The following is a 24,836-nucleotide window of genomic DNA, read 5'->3' as shown; positions in this document are numbered from 1 at the left end:
CGGTTCTGGGACCTCTACTTTTCGTGATTTTTATTAACGACCTGGACGTAGGGGTAGAAGGGTGGGTTGGCAAGTTTGCAAACGACACAAAGGTTGGTGGTGTTATGAATAGTGTAGAGAATTGTTGAAGATTGCAGAGAGACGTTGATAGGATGCAGAAGTGGGCTGAGAAATGGCAGATGGAGTTCAAGCTGGAGAAGTGTGAGGTGGTACACTTTGGAAGGACAAACTCCAAGGCAGAGTACAAAGTAAATGGCAGGATACTTGGTAGTGTGGAGGAGCAGAGGGATCTGGGTGTACATGTCCACAGATCCCTGAAAGTTGCCTCACAGGTAGGTAGGGTAGTTAAGAAAGCTTAACTACCCTGTTAGCTTTCATAAGTCGAGGGATAGAGTTTAAGAGTCACGAGATAATGATGCAGCTCTATAAAACTCTGGTTAGGCCACACTTGGAGTACTGTGTCCAGTTCTGGTCACCTCACTATAGGAAGGATGTGGAAACATTGGAAAGGGTACAGAGGAGATTTACCAGGATGCTGCCTGGTTTAGAGAGTATGGATTATGATCAGAGATTAAGGGAGCTGGGGCTTTACTCTTTGGAGAGAAGGAGGATGAGAGGAGACATGATAGAGGTATACAAGATATTAAGAGGAATAGATAGAGTGGATAGCCAGCTCCTCTTCCCCAGGGCACCACTGCTCAATACAAGGGGACATGGTTTGAAGGTTAGGGGTGGGAAGTTCAAGGGGGATATTAGAGGAAGGTTTTTTACTCAGAGAGAGGTTGGCGCGTGGAATGCACTGCCTGAGTCAGTGGTGGAGGCAGATACATTAGTGAAATTTAAGAGACTACTAGACAGGTATATGGAGGAAATTAAGGTGGGGGGGTTATATGGGAGGCAGGATTTAAGGGTCGGCACGACATCGTGGGCCGAAGGGCCTGGGTACTGTGCTGTACTATTCTATGTTCTATGTTCTATTTGTCTAGACGCTTACTGGAAGTTGATAGTTTCCTGATTGGTCAAGGCATCAAAGGATATGGCGAAAAGGTAGGTGTGTGCGATTGAGTGGGTTCCGGGATCAGCCATGATGGAATGGTGGAGCAGCCTCGATGGGCTGAATGGTCTTATGGTCAAGTGCACCTGCTGAGTTCCTTCAGCATTTTGTGTGTGGTGCTTTGGATTTCCAGCTCCTGCAGATGTTTTCATGTATAGGAGCAGAATTAGGCCACCTGGCCCATCGAGTTTGCTCCACCATTTCGTAATGGCTGATTTAGTATCCCTCTCAATGCCATTCTCCAGCCTTCTCCCTATAACCATTGATGCCCTGACTAACCAAGAACCTGCCAACCTGAAGACACTGTATTTAGCCTCGTTCTTCTCTTAAAAAAAGGTGGAGGTGTGTGTGTTTCATGATAAGCCTGTGATACTCCGGTGTGGTAGTACTGCAGAACTCGTGCTCCCCTGACCTGGAACACCTCACGGTCAAATGCCACACATTTTGTTTACCGAGGGAGTTCTCCTCCATATCCTGACCACGGTTTACTTACCACCAGCAGTTGAATATAATCAACCACTTAAGATACTGCATGCCACTGTCCCCAAACAAGAAACGATCCACCCTGATGCAGTTCAAATCATAGTTGGAGACTTTAACCAGGCTTGTTTGAAGAAAACTCTGCCCAGTTACCATCAGCATATAACCTGTAGCACCAGAGGTCCCAACACGTGAGACCACTGTTATACTAAGCTAAGGAATGCCCACTATTCCATGCCCAGACCAAATTTTGGTAAATCTGATCCCTTGGCTGGCCTCCCACTTGCATCCAGGCAGAGGCTAAAGAGCAAAGCTCCAGTGGTTATCACAACAAACAAGTGTTTGCCGGAGGCAGAGGAATGCCTATGGAGTTGCTTCAAGTTGATAAATTGTGCTGTGTTGAAGGACTAATCTGTGGATCTGAATGAGTATACTATGGCTGTCATGGACTTTATTAAAACAGTTGTAGACAAGTTTGTCCCCACGAAGTCATTCAGAAACTTACCCAACATGAAGTCCTGGATAAACAATGAGATCCGCAATCTGCTGAGGGCCAGATCAGAAGTATTGAAGTCTGGTGACCAAGAAAATTCAAAGGGGTCCAGGTGTGACTAATGTTACTATAGTCGTGGGGGATTTCAATTTGCAGGTAGATTGGGAAAAATCAGGTCGGTGCTGGATCCCAAGAGGGGGATTTTCTAGAATGCCTATGAGTTAGCTTTGTTGAGCCCACTAGGGACAAGAAAACATAAGAACATAACAAATAGGAGCAGGAGTCAGCCATCTGGCCCATCAAGCCTGCTCCACCATTCAATAAGATCATAGCTGATCTGACCATGGACTCATCTCCACCTACCTGCCTTTTCCCATAACCCTTAATTCCCTTACTATGCAAAAAATCTGTCCAACCTTATCTTAAATATATTCACTGAGGTATCCTCCACTGCTTCATTGGGCAGAGAATTCCACAGATTCATCACCCTCTGGGAAAAGCAGTTCCTCTTCATCTCCATCCTAAATCTACTCCCCCAAATCTTGAGGCTATATCCCCTAGTTCTAGTCCCACTTGCCAGTGGAAACAACTTTCCTGCCTCTATCTTATCTATCCTTTTCATAATTTTACATGTTTCTATAAGATCTCACATTCTTCTGAATTCCAGAGGGTACAGTCCCAGGTGACTCAATCTCTCCTCATAGTCGAATCTCCTCATCTCTGGAATCAACCTGGTGAACCTCCTCTGCACCACCTCCAAAGGCAATATATCCTTCCTCAAGTAAGGAGACCCGAACTGCACACAGTACTCCAGGTGTGGCCTCACCAATACCCTGTACAGTTGCAGCATGACCTCCCTGCTCTTAAATTCAATCCCTCTAGCAATGAAGGCCAACATTCCTTTTGACTTCTTGATAGCCTGCTGCACCTGCAAACCAACCTTTTGTGATTCATGCACAAGCACTCCCAAGTCCCTCTGCACAGCAGCGTGCTGCAAGTTTTTACCTTTTAAATAATAATCTGATCTTCTATTTTTCCTTCCAAATTGGATGACCCCACATTTACCAACATTGTACTCCATATGCCAGACCCTTGCCCACTTAACCTATCTATATTTCTCTGCAGACTCTTCATATCTTCTATACAATTTACTTTCCCACTCAATTTAGTATCATCAGCAAACTTAGACACACTACACAAGGTCCCCTCTTGCAGATTGTTAATGTATATCGTGAACAGTTGTGGGCCCAGCACCGACCCCTGTGGCACACCGCTCACCACTGATTGCCAACCAGAGTAACACCCATGTATCCCAACTCTCTGCTTTCTGTTAGTTAACCAATCCTCTGTCTGTCCTTATACATCACCCCCAACTCTGTGCTTCCTTATCTTATGGACAAGTGTTTTATGTGGCACCTTATAGAATGCCTATTCTGCTATTCTGGATTGTGTGTTGTGCAATGAACCAAAATTGATTAGAGAGCTTAAGGCAAAAGAACGTATTAAAGTGGAATAAAGAACAGAGATGAGGAGGAATTTCTTTAGCCAGAGAGTGGTGACTATTTGTAATTCTTTGCCACAGGCAGCTGTGGAGGCCAAGTCAGTGTGTATATTTAAGGCAGAGGTTGACAGTATCTTGATTGCTCAGGTCATGAAGGGATATGGGGAGAAAGAAGGAGGTTGGGACTGAGAGGAAAATTGGATCAATCGTGATGAAATAGCGGAGCAGACTCAATGGCCTAACTGGCCTAATTCTGCTCCTATATCCTATGGTCTTATGGTCTCATAGAGGGAATTACAGAGGCGTGAGCGAGGAGTTGGCCTGAATTGATTGGAAAAGAACACTGGCAGGGATGATGGCAGAGCAGCGATGGCTGGAATTTCTGGAAGCAGTTCAGAAGGCAGAATATACACATATGCATCCCAAAGAGGAAGAAGTGTTCTAAAGGCAAGATGACACAACCATGGCTAACAAGAGAAGTCAAAGCTAAAATAAAGAGAGAGCATATACTAGAGCAACAAATTAGTGGGAAGTTGGAGGATTGGGAGCTTTTAAAATCCAATATTGCGCAACTAAAAAAGTCATTAAGAGAAAGATGAAATAGGAAAGTAAGCTCACCATTAATATTATAGAGGATACCAAATGTTTCTTCAGATACATAAAATTTAAAACAGAGGTGACAGTGGATATTGGACCACTGGAAAACGATGCTGGAGAGGTAGTAATGGGGGACAAGGAAATGGCGAATGAACTGAATAAGTATTTTGCATCAGTGTTCACTGTGAAAGTCACTAGCAATATGGTGGAAGTTCCAGGTGTCAGGGGTCCTGAAGTGTGTGAAATTATTATTACCAGGGAGGAGGTTCTTGGGAAACTGAAAGGTCTGAAGGTAGATAAGTCACCTGGACTAGATGGCGTACACCAAAGGGTTCTGAAAGAGCTGGCAGAAGAGATTAGAGATGATATTTCAAGAATCACTAGATTCTGGAATGGTTCTGGAATACTGGAATTTGTATATGTCAGTCCACTCTTCAAGAAGGGAAGAAGAGAGAGAGGCAGAGGAAAGGAAATTAGTTTGACCTCAGTGGTTGGGAAGATGTTGGAGTCAATTGTTAAGGATATGGTTTCAGAATATTTGGAGGCTCATGATAAACTAGGTGGAAGTTCTGAGGAAATAGAGAGGCTACAGAAGGACTTGGACAGGTCTGGAGCATGGGCAAAGAGGTGGCAGATGGAATATAGCATCAGGAAGTATATGATCATGCACTTTGGTAGAAAAAAAGAAAAGGTTGACAATTTTCTAAATGGAGAGAAAATACAAAAATCTGAGCTGCAAAGGGACTTGAGAGTCCTTGTGCAGGATTCCCTAAAGGTTAGTGCACGGATTGAGTCTGTGGTGAGGGAGGCAAATGTAATGTTAGCATTCATTGTAAGAGGACTAGAATATAAAAGCAAAGATGTAATGTTGAGACTTTATAAAGCACTGGTGAAGTCTCACTTGGAGTATAGTGAGCAGTTTTGGGCCCTTATCTTAGAAAGAATGTGCTGAAACTGGAGAGGTTTCAAAGGAAGTTCACTAAAATGATTCCAGGATTGAATAGTTCGTCATATGAAGAGCATTTGATGTTACTGGGCCTGTATGCCCTGGAATTCAGAAGAATGAGGGGTGACCTGATTGAAACCTATCAAATGGTGAAGTGCCTCGATAGAGTATCTGTGGAAAGGATGTTTCCAATGATGGGAGAGTCTAAGACCAGAGGACACAGCCTCAGAATAGAGGGGCATCCTTTTAGAATGGAGATAAGGAGGAATTTCTTTAGTCAGAGAGTGGTGAATCTGTGGAATTTTTTGCCACAGGCGGCTGTGGAGGCCAAGTCTTTACGTTAACTTAAGGCAGAGGTTGATAGATCTTTGATAGGTCAGGTCATGAAGGGACGCGGGGGGATGGCCGAGAGGTAAAATGGATCAGCCATGATGAAATGGTGGAGCCGACTTAATGGTTCAACTAGCCCAATTCTGTTCTTACATCTTATATTCTGTGGTGTTATGATTTCTGGAAAGTCATCTCATGGGGAAAATGGCCATTCTGAACTAAATTTGAGTCAACAAAGGATGAAAGACTGCTGTAGCAGGGCTTGAAAACTATCACCTTTTATGAAGCTTGGTCAAGCTACATTGGCGACAGCAGGTCTTCACTTCCAGATGAGCTGAATGCCCTCTGTGCTCACGTTGATCATCTAAGCATGGAGAAACCATCACACACTCCCACAGCCCCCTATGATTATAAGACCATAAGCTGTAGGAGCTGAATTGGGCCATTCGGCCCATCGAGTCTGTTCTGCCATTTCATCATGACTGGTGCAATTTTCCTCTCAGCCCCAAGCTCCTGCCTTCTCCCTTTGTGCCCTGACCAATCAAGAATCTGTCACCTACTGCCTTAAGTATACTGTACATAAAGACTTGGTCTCCACTGCTGTCTGGCAAAGTATTCCACAGATTCACCACTCTTTGGCTAAAGGTGTAATTTAAATCTCTGGGGCTGACGTGTGAGCAGCCTTCAGCAGGGTGAACCCACGAAGCACATAGGCCCCAGACGGGGCACCGAACCGAACTAAAGAACTGTGCTGACCAACCGGCTGGCGCCTTCACTGAGATCATTAACCTCTCACTTTGCCAATCTGAGATGCCCACCTACTTCAATTATACCAGTGCTTAAAATGAATGTAGTGATCTGCCTCAGTAACTGTCGACCACTTGCACTCACATCCACTGTGATGAAGTGCTTTGAGAGGCTGGTGTTGAAACGTAGCAACTCCTGAATGTGAAGTGACTTGGATCTGCTTCAGTTTGCTCACCAGAGCGACTGGCTCTTCCGTCAATCCCAAGACATCTGGGCAGCAAAGATGCAAACATCAGCATGCTCTTCATCGGCTGCAACTTGGCACTAAATACCATCATCCCCTCAAAACTATACAATAAGCTTCAAGAGCAACACACACAAAATGCTGGAGGAACTCAGCAGGCCAGGCAGCATCTATGGAAAAGAGTACAGTTGACGTTTTGGGCTGAAACCACAGGTGAAGTGTTGCCTCACCTGGAAGGAGTGTTTGGGGCCCTGAATGATGGTGAGGGGGGAGGTGTAGGAGCAGGTGTGGCACTTGTTCCGCTTGCAAGGATAAGTACCGGGAGGGAGATCAGTGGAGGGGGACGAATGGAAATGCATCTTCCCCCCTCCCCCCCACTTTCTGCTTTCCACAGGGATCGCTCCCTCCGTGACTCCTTTGTCCATTCGTCCCTCTCCGCTTACAAGGATAAGTAATTTGGCGAGACCCGATGCAGACTGGGAGATCATTTTGCTGAACACCTACGCTCTGTCCGCCAGAGAAAGCAGGATCTCCCAGTGGCCACACATTTGAATTCCACGTCCCATTCCCATTCTGACATGTCTATCCACGGCCTCCTCTACTGTAAAGATGAAGCCACACTCAGGTTGGAGGAACAACACCTTATATTCCGTCTGGGTAACCTCCAACCTGATGGCATGAACATTGACTTCTCTAACTTCCACGAATGCCCCACCTCCCCCTTGTACCCCATCCCTTATTTATTTTTATACACACATTCTTTCTCTCTCTCTCCTTTTTCTCCCACTGTCCCTCTGAATATACCCCTTCTCCATCCTCTGGTTCCCCCCCTCCCCCTTTTCTTTCTCCCCGGGCCTCCTGTCCCATGATCCTCTCATATCCCTCTTGCCAATCAGCTGTCCAGCTCTTGGCTCCATCCCTCCCCCTCCTGTCTCCTCCTATCATTTTGGATCTCCCCTCCCCCTCCCGCTTTCAAATCTCTTACTAACTCTTCCTTCAGTTAGTCCTGACGAAGGGTCTCGGCCTGAAACGTCGACTGTACCTCTTCCTAGAGATGCTGCCTGGCCTGCTGCGTTCACCAGCAACTTTAATGTGTGTTGCTTTATAACAAAAAGTTTATTTCTAACATAAAGGAAATAACTATAGATGTTGGAAATCATAAACATGGACAGAAAATATGAAAATCCTCATTGAGTCAGGCAGCATCTATGGAAAGAGAAATAGATTTAGGGATTCAGTTTGAAGACCAATCGTCAGCGAAGGGGAAGAATGAGAACAGGTGTATTTACGTCCGTCAACATCATGCTTCCAGTGGATGCGCTTTCTCCTCATGTTCCAGGTCTATGCACTATTCATCTCTTTGAAACCAACCCCTCCATATCCCAACTTTCTCCATTGCAAGGTCAATAATCCCAAGTTCTGTATTGGGAATCAGAAACAAGGAGATTATTGTCTCCCTTGTGCAACCTCAGCTCTGTCGGGCTCAGGGACAAGAGGTTATTGACCGTCTTCTACAACCTCGGCTCTAATGGGATCAGAGGCAGGAATGTTATTGTCTCCCTTGTACACCCTCGACTTGTTCAGGATCAGGGACAAGGAAGTTATTGTCCAACTTGTACAACTTCAACTCTATCAGGATCAGAGACAAGGGGGTTATTGTCCAACTTGTACAACCTCGGGTCTATCGGGATCAGAGACAAGAAGTTATTGCCCAACTTGTACAACCTCAACTCTATCCGGATCAGAGATAAGGAGGTTATTGTCCAACTTGTACAACCTCAACTTGATGAGGATCAGGGACAAGGAGGTTATTGTCCCCCTTGTACAACCTGGGCTCTATCGGGATCAGGGTCAAAAGGGTGGTTGTCCCCTTTGTACGACTTTTGCTCTATTGGGGATCAGGGACAAGGAGGTTATTGTCTGTCTTCTTCAACATCAACTCTATAAGGATCAGAGACATGGGGGTTATTGTCAGTCATGTACAACCTCAGCTCTATCAGGATCAGTCTCATGGAATGTCGGCTCTATGGAGATCAGGGACAAGAAGGTGTTTCAGGATACATTTTCACTGATAACACTTTTAATCATTTCCTTCCCAGACCGTTTCCTACACACAGTTTCTTTATCCAACTAACGTGCTTGGTGGACGGAGGAACACAATAGATTCCACAGCATCTTTATCCCAGTTTCGCAACACTAGCCATCGTAACACTCCTCTTGGGAGGGCCAGCAGTTCCCAGGGAAGCATCGAAACAGGTATGTAATGGGTGTAAGATGATCATACGTGAAGTTTAAGCTTACTGTATGTTGGACTTTCCTACTGCAGAGTTCGAGAGACCGGCACGCATAGTCCACATAAAGTTCTAATTCGTACTTGCCTTTGCCATGTAAATTACAGCTGGCAGACGGGAGACCATAACAAAGGGGTGACATGTTGAGGTAAGGAGGTCCAGAGAGGTTCACAAGAATGATTCCAGGAAGGCTTGCAGGCAGGTTTGCTAGAGCTGTTGGGAGTGCTTTAAACTAATATGGCAGGGGATGGGAGCCAGTATGATAGAGCTGAGGATGAGCCAGCAGGTTTACAAGTAGATGATGGGTGTAACATGAATGTAAGGAAGGACAAGCCAATGACTGGGTACGAATGCAGACAGAGCAAAGAGTTAAATTGTACCACAGAGGCAAAATTCCAAAGGGCAAAGAATGCACGACTGAAGGTGTTTTTTTTAAATGAGTGTAGCATTCAGAATAAGGCGGACGAACTTGTGGGGCAATTATAGGTTGGTCGGTATGATGTTGTGGGCATCACTGAGTTGTGGCTGAAAGAAGGCCATAGATGGGAGTTTAACATCAAAGGATATACTTGGTATCAAAAGGACAGGCAGCAAGGCATAGGCGGTGGTGTGGTTCTGCTGGTAAGGGATGGAATTACTTCTTTTGAAAGAGATGACATAGGGTCAGAGAACGTTGAATCTTTGTGGGTGCAGTTAGGAAACTGCAATGGTGAAAAAACCATTATGGGAATCATATATAGGCATCCAAATAATAGCCAAGATGTGGGGTTGAGATTGCAAAGGGAGCTGGAAAGGCACGTAATAAGACCATAAGACATAAGAGCAGAAGTAGGCCATTCAGCCCATCGAGTCTGCTCTGCCATTCCATCGTGGCTGATCCTGGATCTCACTCAAAACCATACAACTGCTTTCTCGCCATATCCTTTGATGGCCTAACCGATCAGGAAAAGATCAAATTCTGCCTTATGGACTTGGCCTCTACCGCAGTCTGTGTCAGAGCATTCAACAGATTAACTCTCTCTGGCTATAAAAATTCTCCCTTACCTCTGTTCTAAAGGGTCACCCCTCAGTTTTGAGGTTGTGCTCTCTAGTTCTGGATACCCCCACCAGAGAAAATATTCTCTCCCCATCCACCCTATCTAGGCCCTTCAACATTCGGTAGGTTTCAATGAGATCCCCCCCCCCCCATATTCTTCTAAATTCTAGTGAGTACAGGCCCAAAGCTACCAAACACTCCTCATAGGTTAACCACTTCATTCCCAGAATCATCGTCATGAACCTCCTGTGGACTCTCTCCAATGACAACACATCCTTTCTAAGATATAAGGCCCAAAACTGTTGACAATACTCCAAGTGTGGCCTAATTATTGTCTTACAAAGCCTCAGCATTATCTCCCTGCTTTTATGTTCTATTCCCCTTGAAATAAATGCCAACACTGCATTTGGCTTCTTTATCACAGACTCAACCTGTAAATTAACCTGCTGGGAGTTTGGACGAGGACTATAAGACCATAAGATGTAGGAGCAGAAGCAGGCCATTCGGCCCATTGAGTCTGCTCTGCCATTCAATCATGGGCTGATCCAATTCTTCCAGTCATCCCCACTCCCCTGCCTTCTCCCCATACCCTTTGATGTCCTGGCTAATCAAGAACCTATCTATCTCTGCCTTAAATACCCAATGACTTGGCCTAGGACTCCTTAGTCCCTCTGATGTTTGAGTTTTCTCCCCATTTAGATAATAGTCAGCATTATTGTTCCTTTTACCAAAATGCATTATCATATATTTCCCAACACTGTATTCCATCTGCCATGTTTTTGCCCATTCTTCCAATTTGTCTAAGTCCTGCTGGAAACACATTGCTTCCTCAGCACTACCTGCCCCTCCAACTATCTTAGTATCATCCATAAACTTTGCCACAAAGCCACAAATTCCATTATCTGTAATTCCCTTTGTTGGGTAATAACATAATTGTAATGGGGGACTTCAATATGTAAGGGGATTGGCAAAATCAGATTGCTGTCAGATCGCAAGAGAAGGAATTTCTTGAATGCCTGCAAGATGGATTTTAGAGCAGCTTGTGCTTGAGCATACTTGGGGAAAGGCTATCTTAGATTGGGTGTTGTCTAGAAGTTATTAGGGAGTTTAATGTAAACGAATCCTTAGGAGACACAGATCATAATATTACGGAACATAGAACTTCTGATGTTCTATGTTCTGTAATATGATTGCATTCATACTGCAATTTGAGAGGGAGAAGCAATATCAGAGTCACAACAGAATAAAGGGAATTAGAGAGGCATGAGAGAGGAGCTTGCCCAGGTGGATTGGAGGAGGTTACTGGCGGGGATGATGGCAGAGCAGAGATGGCTGAAGTTTCTGGGAATAGTTCACAAGTTGCAGGATAGATATGACCCACAGAGGAAGTTCCCAAAGGACCGAGGTAGGCAACTGTGGCTGACAAAGAAAGTTGAGGACTGAATAAAAGCCAAGAAAAGGGCATATATAGTAGCAAAAGTGAGTGGGATGTTGGCTGATTGGGAAGCTTTTAAAATCTGACAAAAGGCAACTAAAAAAGCTATAAAAGAGAAAAAATTAAATCTAAGGGCAAACTAGCCAATAATATAAAGCAGAGTTTGAAAAGTTTTTACAATTATATTGAGAGTAAAGGGGAGGTGAGAGTTCATGTTGGACCACTGGAAAATGATGCTGGTGAGGTAGTAATAGAGGACAAAAATATGGAACCCACCTTTTAAATCTGCTCCTCATGTTTTTTTCTCCAGTCCTGCTGAAGAGTTTCAACTTGAAACATCGACTGTACTCTTTTCCATAGATGCTACCTGGCCTGCTGAATTCCTCCATCATTTTGTGTGTGTTGTGCAGATGAACTTAGTTAGTACTTTGCATCATTCTTCACTGTGGAAGACACTAGCAGTGTGCCAGAGGTCTGTGAGCGTCAGGGAGCAGGCGTGAGTGCCATTGCTATTACAAGGAAAAAAGTGCCAGGCAAACTGAAAGGTCTTAAGGTGAATTTGTTGCCACAGGCAGCTGTGGAAGCCAAGTCTTCACATATATTTCAGGCAGAGGTTGATAGACCCTTGATTTGTCAGGGCAATCCCCTACTTGTACAGAGTCCACTTGGGGTACTGTGCTCAGTTCTGGTCACCACACTACTGGAAGGATGTGGATACTACAGAAAGAGTGCAGAGGAGATTTATAGGGATGTTGGCTGGACTGGAGAGTGTGCCTTATGAGAATTGGTTGAGGGAACTTGGCCTCTTCTTTTTGGAGCGACGGAGGATGAGAGGTGACCTGATAGAGGTGTATAAGATGATGAGAGGCATTGATCCTTTGGATAGCCAGAAGCTTTTTCCCAGGACTGATATGGCTTACACGAGAGGGCACAGTTTTAAGGTGCTTGGAAGTGGTACAGAGGGGATGTCAGGGGTACGTTTTTCACACACACAGTGGTGGATGCATGGAATGCACTGCCAGCAATGGCGGTAGGGAAATTCTGGGCAGTTTCTCGAGTAGGTTACATCGTTGGCACAACATTGTGGGCCGAAGGACCTGTAATGTGCTGAGATTTCTATGTTCTAATAAATGATATGGTGAGAAGACAGGAGATTGGGGCTGAGAGGGAAAATGGATCAACCATGATGAAATGGTGGAGTAGATTTGATGGACCAAATGGCATAATTCTGCTCCTACATCTTATGATGTTATGGTGTTATGGAACAACTGTCCCACGTGCCACTGTTTAATACCCACCCCATTGTAGCGGAATAATTATCCACTGTGCCAGTCTGTAACAACCCCATCTCAAGGGAACAATTATCCTTCGTGCCAGTCTCCAATAACTCAAACCCATCTGAAGAATTATCCATTTGGAACAATGATGCATCATGCCACTGTATAATAACAATCCCATTGGAACAATTATCCACTGTACTGTTCTGTAATAATTATTCTATCAGATCAATGCCCTGTGTCACTCTGTAACAACCCCATCCCATGGGAACAATTATCCACTGTGTTTGTCTGTAATAACCATCCCAATGGAACAATTATCTATCGTGCCAGTCTTTAATAACCTCATCCCATCGGAAAATTATCGACTGTGTCAGTCTGTAATAACCTCATCCCATTGGATCAATTATCCACTGTGTCTGTAATAACCCCATCACGTCGGAACAATTATCCGCCATGTTAATCTGTGTCACCCCATCTCATCGGAACAATTATCCACTGTGTCAGTCTGTAATAACCCCATCCCATGGGAACAATTATCCAATGTGTCAATCTATAATAACAATCCCATCGGAACAATTATGCACTGTGCCACACTGTAAGAACCCCTTCCCCTTGCAACAATTATCCATTGCCTCAAAGGGAGTGCATCTTTGAGAGAGAGATTTGGCAGAGAGAGATTGAGGTGCTGAGATATTGGTAACGTAGACGTACAGAAGCCTTTTCTTTATTGGTTGAGAGAGAGACACACAGAGGGCTTGGTAACAAACACGCACAGCTGGTTGTCTTCATTGACTGAGAGGATGAGACGCAGAGGAATTGCTAACAGGGTACACCACAAGCTTGTCTTCACTGGTTGAGACTGAGATGCAGAGAGATCGGTAATGAAGGCAGATGGCTGCCTTGTGATCATGGTTGAGAGATTGAGACACAGTGGGGTTGGTAATGAAGAGGTATGGCAGTCTTGTCTTCACTGGTAGACAAACTGAGTCCCAAGGGGATTGGTAATGAAGATGCTCGCAGCAGTCTTGTCTTCACTGGTAGAGCGATTGAGAAGCCAGGAGGTTGGTAATGGAGGCGCACATTCTCTACCTAACATTCTTTCCCTAAGCTGTAACAGGCATGTTGTTGAAAGAAAGATGTTTGAAGGTTTGTCTTATGATGATAGGTTGAGTGAGCTCGGGCTTTTCTCTTTGGAGTGAAGGAATATGTGAGGTGACTTGACAGAGGTGTCCAAGATGCAAAGAGGCACTGATCAAGTGAGCACCCAGAGACTTTCTCTAGTAGAAATGGCTAATACGGGGGCGTAATTTTAAAGAGGTTGGAGGAAAGTATAGGGGAGAATCTAGGCAAGTTTTTTTTTTACTTAGAGCATTGGGTGCGTGGAAAGCCCTGCTAGAGGTGGTGGAGGTCGGTGCATTACAGACATTTAAGGGAGTCTTTGATAGGCACAAAGGTGAAAAAAAATGGAGGACTATGAAGGAGGGAAGGGTAGATTTGATCTTGGAGCTGGTTAAAGGGTTTGCACAACATTGTGGGTCAAGTGGCCTGTGATATTCAGTACTGTTTGCAGGTTGACTCTATGGTTAAGAAGGCATATTGTGCATTGGCCTTCATCAGTCCTGGGATTGAGTTTAGGAGGCAAGAGGTAATGTTGCAGCTATATAGGACCCTGGTCAGACCCCACTTGGAGTACTGTGCTCAGTTCTGGTCGGTTGACTACAGGAAGGATGTGGAAACCATAGAAAGGGTGCAGAGGAGATTGATAGGGATGATTCCTGGATTGGGGAGCATGCCTTATGAGAATAGGTTAAGTGAAGTCAGCCTTTTTTCCTTGGAGTGACGGGAGATGAGAGGTGACCTGATAGAGGTGCACAAGATGATAAGAGGCTTTTTCCCAGGGCTGAAATGGCTAGCACGAGAGGGCACAGTTTTAAGGTGCTTGAAAGTAGATACAGGGGAGACGTCGGGTAAGTTTTTTTATGCAGAGTGTTGAATGTGTGGATTGGGCTGCTGGCTACGGTGGTGGAGTCGGATAGGATAAGGTATTTTAAGAGACTCCTGGATAGGTACATGGAGCTTAGAAAAATAGAGGGCTATGGGTAACCCTAGGTAATTTCTAACATGTTCGGCACAGTGTTGTGGGCCGAAGGGCCTGTATTGTGCTGTAGGTTTTCTATGTTTCTATGACTGGAAGGTTCCAAATGTCACTCCACTGTTTAAGAAGGGAGGAAGACAAAAGAATGGAAGTTATAGGCCTGGTAGCCTATCCTCAGTGGTTGGGAATGTGTTGGAGTCCATTATTAAGGATGCGGTTTCGAAGTACTTGAGGACTAATGATAAAATAAGTCAAAATCAGTATGATTTCTGTAAAAGGAAATCTCGCCTGACAAATCTGTCAGAGTTCTTTGAGGAAGTAACAAGCAGAGTTGTCAAAAGAGAGGCAGTGGATGTCATTTACTTGGATTTCCAGAAGGCGCTTGATAAGGTGCCACACATGAGGCTGCTTAACAAATTAAAATCCTATGGTATTACAGGAAAGATTCTGGCACGGATAATGGAATGGCTGACAGGCAGGAGGCAGCAAGTGGGAATAAAAGGTGTTTTTTTGTTTGGCTGCCATTGACTAGTGGTGTTCCTCAGGGGTCAGTATTGGGATTGCTACTTTTCACATTGTTTGTCAGTGATTTAGATAAAGGAATTGATGACTTTGTGGTGAAGTTTGAGGATGATATAAAAATAGCTGGAGGGGTAGGTAGTGCTGAGGAAACAATGCAATTAGAAACATAGAAAACCCATAGCACAATACAGGCCCTTCAGCCCATAAAGCTGTGCCGAACATGTCCTTACCTTAGAAATTACCTAGGGTTACCCATAGCCCTCTATTTTTCTGAGCTCCAAGTATCCATCCAGGGGTCTCTTAAAAGACCCTATCATATCTGCGTCCGCCACCGTCGCTGGCAGCCCATTCCACGCACTCACCACTCTCTGCGTAAAAAACTTACCCCTGACATCTCCTCTGTACCTACTTCCAAGCACCTTAAAACTGTGCCCTCTCGTGCTAGCCATTTCAGCCCTGGGAAAAAGCCTCTGACTATCCACACGATCAATGCCTCTCATTATCTTGTACACCTCTATCAGGTCACCTCTCATCCTCCATCGCTCCAAGGAGAAAAGGCCGAGTTCACTCAACCTATTCTCATAAGGCATGCTCCCCAATCCAGGAAACATCCTTGTAAATCTCTTCTGCACCCTTTCTATGGTTTCCACATCCTTCCTGTAGTGAGGCGACCAGAATTGAGCACAGTACTCCCAACTGGGGTCTGACCAGGGTCCTATATAGCTGCAACATTACCTCTCGGCTCTTAAACTCAATCCCACGATTGATGAAGGCCAATGCACCGTATGCCTTCTTAACTACAGAGTCAAGGATCAAGCGTCAGAAGTGTGGAGAGACATTGTGCAAGACTCCCAGAAGGTTAATATACAGGTTGAGTCTGAGGTAAAGAAGGCAAATGCAATATTAGCACTTATTTTAAGGGGATTAGAATATAAAAGCAAGGAGATAATGCTGAGCCTTTATAAGACACTAGTCAGGCCGCTCTTGGAGTATTGTCAACAGTTTTGGGCCCCATATCTCAGAAAGGATGTGTTGTCATTGGAGAGAGTCCAGAGGAGGTTCACAAGGATGATTCTGAGAATAAAGGGAATTACTTTTAATTCTCCTTTACACTGTACTCACTGGAGTTTAGAAGACTGTGTGGGGTTGAAACCTACCGAATTTTGAAATGTCTATGTAGGGTGGATGTGGAGAGGATGCTTACTATGGTGAGAGTATCCAGAACTAGAAGGCACAGCCTTGAAATTGAGGGGCAACCCTTTAGGACAGAGGTAAGGAGAAATGTTGTAGTCAGAGAGTAGTAAATCTGTGGAATGCTCTGTCACACACTGCAGTGGAGGCCAAGCCTGTGAGCATATTTAAGGCGGAAGTCGATAGTTTCCCGATTGGTCAGGTCATCACAGGATATGGTGAGAAGGCAGGTATATGCGGCTGAGTGTGATCCGTGTTCAGACATGATAAATGGTAGAGTAGACTCGATGGGCTGAATGGCCTAATTCTGCTCCTATGTCTTGTGGTCTTATGGACCCATCAAGTCTGCTCTGCAATTCCATCTTGGCTAATTTATTCCTTCACATGGTGTACAGGAAACAACATTAAATGATCTGCCATCCCTCTCAACCACATTCTCCTGCCCCCTCCCTGTATCATTTGATGCCCTGACCAGTGAAGGACTTATCAACGTCCACTTTAAATATACCCAGTGACTTGGCCTTCACTGCCATCTGTGGCAACAAATTCCATAGATTCACCACCCTCTGGCTAAAGAAATTCCTCCTCATCTCTGTTTTAAAGGGACATCCGTCTATTCTGAGGCTGTGTCCTGTGGTCCACAATGGAACCAATGTTGTATTCACACTGGGGAGTAGGAGCAGATGTACAGTAGCTTTCAGGTAGTTTTCAACATGAAGATGATTCTGATGATTTGAATAATTCCCTTGTACATGCTATGTGGGTGGCTTCAAAAAGACATCATAGACTCCAGCCACATTATATTGTTTTCAGTATCTGAGGAAAGCCTCTGTTATTTGTACATTGCTTTCTATCTTGTTCAGTCAGTCATTCAAGTGCCTTAGCTTTATGGTAACTCTTGGTGACCCTGTAGATAAACACTCTCCAAGGCAACCTGTCTTACAATGCAGTTGCATGCTGGCTTTAACAATATAATTACCATAAAAACACTTCTGCTACATACTGCATAAAGCAAAGCCCTCTCCAGCATTGAGCACATCTACAAGGATTTCTGTTGCAGGAAAGCAGCATCCATCATCAAGGACTTTCATAATCTGGGCAATGCTCTCTTCTCACTGCTGCCATCAGGTAGGAGGTACAGGAGCCTGAAGACACACACCACTTGGTTCAGGAACAGTTATTGCCCCTCAACCATCAGGTTCTTGAACCATTGTGCATAACTTCACTCACCTCAACACTGAACTGATTCCACAACCTACAGACTCATTTTCAAGGATTCTAGAATTTGTGTTCTAAATATAATTTTTTTCCATTTGCACAATTTACCTTTGTTTGTTCGTTAGTCTTTGTGTGTATGTTCTCATGAATTGTATTCATTATTTTCCTGTAAATGCCTACAAGAAAATGAATCTCAGGGTAATTAATGGAGATATACATACTTAGTTATTAAATTTTTCTTTAACTTTGTGAAGGGCCTGTGTCTGTGCTGTATTGTTCTATGACTCAATGACTTCTGCTTTTGAAGTTGGCACAGGTATAGATTATTTCTACTCTGGCACAAGTTCTGTCAAGTATACTCTATCTGGCACAGTTTGATTCACATGTACTCTATTTCTACAAAGCTGATTGATTTCGTTTCCATAGGGAAATATCCCCGTTCACTCGTCCCCACTGGGAAATATCCCCGTTCACTCGTCCCCACTGGGAACTACCCCCGTTCACTCGTCCCCACTGGGAAATGTCCCCGTTCACTCGTCCCCACTGGGAAATATCCCCGTTCACTCGTCCCCACTGGGAAATGTCCCCGTTCACTCCTTCCCACTGGGAACTACCCCTGTTCACTCGTCCCCACTGGGAACTACCCCTGTTCACTCGTCCCCACTGGGAAATACCACTGTTCACTCGTCCCCACTGGGAAATACCACTGTTCACTCGTCCCCACTGGGAAATATCCCCGTTTACTCATTCATAGTCATAGTCATACTTTATTGATCCCAGGGGGAAATTGGTTTTCGTTACACTTGCACCATAAATAATAAATAGTAATAGAACCATAGATAGTTAAATAGTAATATGTAAATTATGCCAGTAAATTATGAAATAAGTCCAGGACCAGCCTATCGGCACAGGGTGTCTGACCCTCCAAGGGAGGAGTTGTAAAGTTTGTTGGCCACAGGCAGGAATGACTTCCTATGACGCTCTGTGCTGCATCTTGGAGGAATGAGTCTCTGGCTGAATGTACTCCTGTGCCCACCCAGTACATTATGTAGTGGATGGGAGACATTGTCCAAGATGGCATGCAACTTAGACAGCATCCTCTTTTCAGACACCTCCGTGAGAGAGTCCAGTTCCATCCCCACAACATCACTGGCCTTACGAATGAGTTTGTTGATTCTGTTGGTGTCTGCTACCCTCAGCCTGCTGCCCCAGCACACAACAGCAAACATGATTGCACTGGCCACCACAGACTCGTAGAACATCCTCAGCATCGTCCGGCAGATGTTAAAGGACCTCAGTCTCCTCAGGAAATAGAGATGGCCCTGACCCTTCTTGTAGACAGCCTCAGTGTTCTTTGACCAGTCCAGTTTATTGTCAATTCGTATCCCCAGGTATTTGTAATCCTCCACCATGTCCACACTGACCCCCTGGATGGAAACAGGGGTCACCGGTACCTTAGCTCTCCTCAGGTCTACCACCAGCTCCTTAGTCTTTCTCACATTAAGCTGCAGATAATTCTGCTGACACCATGTGACAAAGTTTCCTACCGTAGCCCTGTACTCGGCCTCATCTCCCTTGCTGATGCATCCAACTATGGCAGAGTCATCCGAAAACTTCTAAAGATGACAAGACTCTGTGCAGTAGTTGAAGTCGGAGGTGTAAATGGTGAAGAGAAAGGGAGAGAAGACAGTCCCCTGTGGAGCCCCAGTGCTGCTGATCACTGGGAAATATCCCTGTTCATTGGTCCCCACTTAGAAATATCCACTTTCACTCGACTCCACTGGGAAATATCCCTCGTCACTCATCCCCACTGGGAAATATCCCTCGTCACTCATCCGCACTGGGAAATATCGCCATTCACTCGTCTCCATTGGGAAATATCCCTGTTCACTCCTTCCCACTGGGAAATATCCCCGTTCACTTGTCCGGACTGGGAAATATCCCTGTTCACTCATCCCCACTGGGAAATATCCCAGTTCTCGTCCCCACTGGGAAATATCCCTGTTCACTCCTCCCGCTGGGAAATATCCCTGTTCACTTGTCCCCACTGGGAATTATCCCTCCTCACTCGTCCCCATTGAGAAATACCCGTGTTCACTCATCTCCACTGGGAAATATCCCTGTTCGCTCGTCCCCACTGGGAAATATCCCTGTTTGCTTGCCCGCACTGGGAAATATCCCTGTTCACTCGTCCCCACTGGGAAATATCCCTGTTCACTCCCCCCGCTGGGAAATATCCCTGTTCACTTGTCCCCACTGGGAAATATCCCCGTTCACTCGTCCCCACTGGGAATTATCCCTCCTCACTCGTCCCCATTGAGAAATACCCGTGTTCACTCATCTCCACTGGGAAATATCCCTGTTCGCTCGTCCCCACTGGGAAATATCCCTGTTTGCTTGCCCGCACTGGGAAATATCCCTGTTCACTCATCCCCACTGGGAAATATCCCTGTTTGCTCGCCCGCACTGGGAAATATCCCTGTTCACTCATCCCCACTGGGAAATATCCCTGTTCACTCGTCCCCACTGGGAAATATCCCTGTTCACTCATCCCCACTGGGAAATATCCCTCATCACTCATCCCCACTGGGAAATATCTCAGCCTATCCACTCATTCCCGAGTGTTTTCATTTTTGCCCCTTCTGTATGAAGCACTGATTGTGATTTACTCATTTTGTCAGGCCATTTCACCATTATTCAACTGTAACCAATGTTATAGTTCTGCCTACAACAGTGATCCTGTAAGTTGGAAATGTGAGGAAGTCCTGAGTTCTGTTTATTTATTTAGACCATAAGACAAAGGAGCAGAAGTCGGCCATTCGGCCCATCGAGTCTGCTCTGCCATTTTATCATGAGCTGATCCATTCTCCCATTAAGTTCCACTGCCCTGCCTTCTCACCATAACCTTTGATGCCCTGGCTACTCAGATACCTATCAATCTCTGCCTTAAATACACCCAATGACTTGGCCTCCACTGCTGCCCGTGGTAACAAATTCCATAGATTCACCACCCTCTGGCTAAAAACATTTCTTCGCATTTCTGTTCTGAATGGGCGCCCTTCAATCCTTAAGTCATGCCCTCTCGTACTAGACTCCCCCACCATGGGAAGCAACTTTGCCACATCCATTCTGTCCATGCCTTTTAACATTCGAAATGTTTCTATGAGGTCTCTCTGCGTTCTTCTAAACTCCAAGGAATACAGTCCAAGAGCGTACAAACGTTCCTCATATGTTAACCCTCTCATTCCTGGAATCATTCTAGTGAATCTTCTCTGTACCGTCTCCAATGTCAGCACATCCTTTCTTAAATAAGGAGACCAAAACTGCTCACAGTACTCCAAGTGAGGTCTCATCAGCGCCTTGTAGAGCCTTAACATCACATCCCTGCTCCTATACTCTATTCCTCTGGAATAGAGTACACTTCTGGCCCAACGAGCCCACTCTCCCCAATTCCAGCCCTCTGACCGTTTAACCTACCAATCTGTACATCTTTGGAAAGTGCGAGGATACGGAAGCACCCACCTGACTATGGGGAGAGCATACAAACTTCATACAACCAGTGGGTGGGAATTTATCCCGGTTTGTTGCTGCTGTATCGGCATTGAGGTAACTGCTACACCATTGTGCTGCCATGTGGAATGAAGCTTTTATAGCACAAACAAGAGAAAATGTGCCAATGCTGGAGATCTGAGCAACACAACACCAAATGCTGGAGGAACTCAGCAGGCCAGGCAGCATAGAAAACATAGAAAATGGGATCCATAGCATCTGTGGAAAAGTGTACAGTCACCATTTTGAGCCAAGACCCTTCGGCAGGACTGGAGGAAAAGAGATGAGGAGTAGATTGAAAAGGTGGGGTAAGGGGAGAGAGGATCACAAGATGACAGGGGAAACTGGGAGGGGTGTGGATGAAGAGCTGAAAAATTGAATGGTGAAAGGGTTACAATGCTGAAGAGTGACAGGAGAGGACAGAAAGCCATGGAATAAAGACGAGGCGGTGGGGGGAGCACCAGAGGGAGGTGACGGGCAGGCAAGGAGATAAGATGAGAGAGGGAAAAGGGGACAGGGAATGGTGAAGTGGGGGGCATTACCGGAAGTTGAAGAAATCAATATTCATGCCATCAGGGTGGAGGCTACCCAGACTGAATGGATTAACGCTGGTGTTTCCTCACAGGTACTGAAGTGACAGAGTTTGCAGAGTACGATCCCAACCTGGTGGACGACCCGCAGTGGCCGTGTGGAAAACACAAGCGAGTTCTCATTTTCCCTTCCTACATGGTAGGTGCCGGCACATTCCACTGGCTTGTGCGCTGTGGTTTTATGGAGCTGAACGGTCAAAACAAAACTGTTGGTTTGGCAAGCATCTCCCTGTCATCTGAAAAAGCACTGTAAGAGATTACCGTGGAAAAAATATTGTGAATAGTGCATAACATTCAGCACCTTTAAACAGCCTGCACGGTGACAAACAATTGGGGCAGCGTGTGGGCGTTAATCTTGTTTTTGTTGAGAAACAGACTTCAAGGTGAAATTCTCAAGGATATGTATGGGACTAGGCCAAACATCCAGACATTGATAAAATTCAGAAAATAATGCTTGCTGTTTAAAATGTGCTAATTCTGGATTTTCTGCATATACAATATTTTGTTTTTTTAAACTATTTATACTTTATACATTATTGTCACCAAACAATTGGTACTAGAACGTACAATCATCACAGCGATATTTGATTCTGCGCTTCCCACTCCCTGGATTACAAATATTAAGTATTAAAAATAGTTAAAATTAGTAAATATTAAAAATTTAAATTATAAATCATAAATAGAAAATATAAAAATGGGAAGTAAGGTAGTGCAAAAAAACTGAGAGGCAGGTCCGGATATTTGGAGGGTACGGCCCAGATCCGGGTCAGGATCCGTTCAGCAGTCTTATCACAGTTGGAAAGAAGCTGTTCCCAAATCTGGCCATACGAGTCTTCAAGCTCCTGAGCCTTCTCCCAGAGGGAAGAGGGACGAAAAGTGTGTTGGCTGGGTGGGTCGTGTCCTTGATTATCCTGGCAGCACTGCTCCGACAGTGTGCGGTGTAATGTGAGTCCAAGGATGGAAGATTGGTTTGTGTGATGTGCTGGGCCATGTTCACGATCTTCTGCAGCTTCTTCCGGTCTTGGACAGGACAACTTCCATACCAGGTTGTGATGCACCCTAGAAGAATGCTTTCTACGGTGCATCTATAAAAATTACTGAGGGTTTTAGGGGACAGGCCAAATTTCTTTAGTTTTCTCAGGAAGTAAAGGTGCTGGTGGGCCTTTTTGGCAGTGAACTCTGCTTGGTTGGACCAAGTCAGGTCATTTGTGATATTGACCCCGAGGAACTTAAAGCTTTTGACCTGTTCCACTTGCGCACCACCGATGCAAATTGGGCCGTGCGGTCTGCTACTCCTGAAGTCAACAACCAATTCCTTCATCTTGCTGACGTTGAGGGATAGGCTATTGTCTTCGCACTATGCCACCAGGTTCTTAATTCCCCGTCTGTACTCAAACTCATCATTACCCGAGATATGGCCTACAATTGTGTTGTCATCAGCAAACTTATATATTGAGTTTGATGGAAACTTGGCTACACAATCATGGGTGTCCAATGAGTAGTAAGACCATAATTGGCAGTAGTCTATGTGGCTGAGAAGCAGATTCAGATTTATTTAGCACGCCTACTCTACAGTGAAATATGACGTTTGCGTGAACAACTAGCACAACCCGAGGATGTGCTGGGGTCAGCCCGCAAGAGCCGACACACATTATAGTGCCAACACGGCATCCTCACAAATAGCATAACTGTCTTTATTAGACTGGGAATAGATTATAACAGCTGGGAAACCATACGATGGAAAGTGTATGGTCATGTACTTTGGTGGAAGAAATAAACAGGCAGACTATTATTTAGATGGAGAGAGAATTCAAAATGCAGAGATGCAAAGGGACTTGACAGCTCTTATGCAGGATACCCTAAAGGTTAACCTCCAAGTTGAGTCTGTGGCGAAGATGGTAAATGCAATGTTGGCATTCATTTCTGGAGGTTATGGAATACAAGCACAGGGATGTGATGTTGAGGCTCTATAAGGCACTCGTGAGACCACACTTGGTGTATTGTGAGCAGTTTTGGGCTCTTATTTTAGAAAGGATATACTGACATTGGAGAGGGTCCAGAAAGGATTCATGAGAATGATTCCAGGAATGAAAGGGTTACCATATGAGGAACATCTGGCAGCTTTTGGGCTGTATTCCCTGGAGTTCAGGAGAAGGAGAGGGGATCTCATAGAAACATTCCGAATGTTAAAAGGCCTGAACAGATTAGATACGGCAAAGTTATTTCCCATGGTAGGGGAGTCTCGGACAAGAGTGCAAGACTTCAGGATTGAAGGACATCCATTTAGAACAGAGATGTAGAGAAATTACTTTAGTCAGAGGGTGGTAAATCTGTGGAATTTGTTGCCACAAGTGGCTGTGCAGGCCAAGTCATTGGGTGTATTTAAGGCAGAGATAGATAGGTTCTTGATTAGCCAGGGCATCAAAGGGTATGGGGAGAAGGCAGAGGAGTGGAGGTGACTGGAAGAATTGGATCAGCGCATGATTGAATGGCACACTAGAATCAATGGGTCGAATGGCCTACTTCTGTCCCTATGTTTTATAGTGTTAGGGTCTAATGGAGTGCTGCCAATATACAAGAGCGGCCGTGGAGTCCACTCCACCACTCCTTCATGGTCAATTTATTATCCCTCTCAACCCCGTTCTCATGCCTTCTCCCTGTAGTCAGTGACACCCTTATTAATCGAGAACCTATCAACCTCCGCTTTAAATATATCAAATGATTTGGCCTCCACAGCCATATATAGCAATAGGTTCCACAGATTCACCACCCTCTGGCTAAAGAAATTTCTCCCCATCTCTGTTCTAAATGGCCGTTCCTCTGTACTGAGGCTATGTCCTCTGGTCCTAGACTCCCCCACTATGGGAAACATCCTCTCCACACTCACTCTATCTGTGCCCTCTGGTCCGAGACTTCCCCACTACAGGAGACATCGTCTCCACACCCACTCTATCTGTGCCCTCTGGTCCTAGACTCCACCACTATGGGAAACATCCTCTCCACACTCACTCTATCTGTGCCCTCTGGTCTGAGACTCCACCACTATGGGAAACATCCTCTCCACATCCACTCTATCTAGTGCTTTCAATATTTCATAGGTTTCAGTGAGTTTCACCTCTCACTCTTCTGAACTTCGGCACTACAGGCCCAAACACTCCTCATACATTAACTCTTTCATTCCTGGAATCATATTCGTGAACCTCCTCTGAACCCTCTCCATATCCTTTCTCAAATAAT

General features: G+C 45.1%; 1 protein-coding gene across 2 annotated transcripts in view; it reads left to right on the top strand.

Annotated features, from left to right (window-relative positions):
- LOC134356477 (CDK5 and ABL1 enzyme substrate 1-like) overlaps positions 1–24,836 on the top strand; it is a 213,411-nt gene that overhangs the window by 149,861 nt on the left and 38,714 nt on the right. For both annotated transcript variants that reach the window (XM_063067438.1, XM_063067435.1), the window contains 2 exons: positions 8,492–8,648; positions 21,635–21,738. In XM_063067438.1, coding sequence (XP_062923508.1) covers positions 8,492–8,648; positions 21,635–21,738 — 261 coding nt within the window. The remainder of the gene's footprint in view (positions 1–8,491; positions 8,649–21,634; positions 21,739–24,836) is intronic.

Source organism: Mobula hypostoma, chromosome 1, assembly GCF_963921235.1.
Source record: "Mobula hypostoma chromosome 1, sMobHyp1.1, whole genome shotgun sequence".
NCBI classification, from domain to species: Eukaryota; Metazoa; Chordata; class Chondrichthyes; order Myliobatiformes; family Myliobatidae; genus Mobula; species Mobula hypostoma.
Note: the sequence above shows the minus strand (reverse complement) of the source record. Positions and strands in the feature narration are given on the sequence as shown.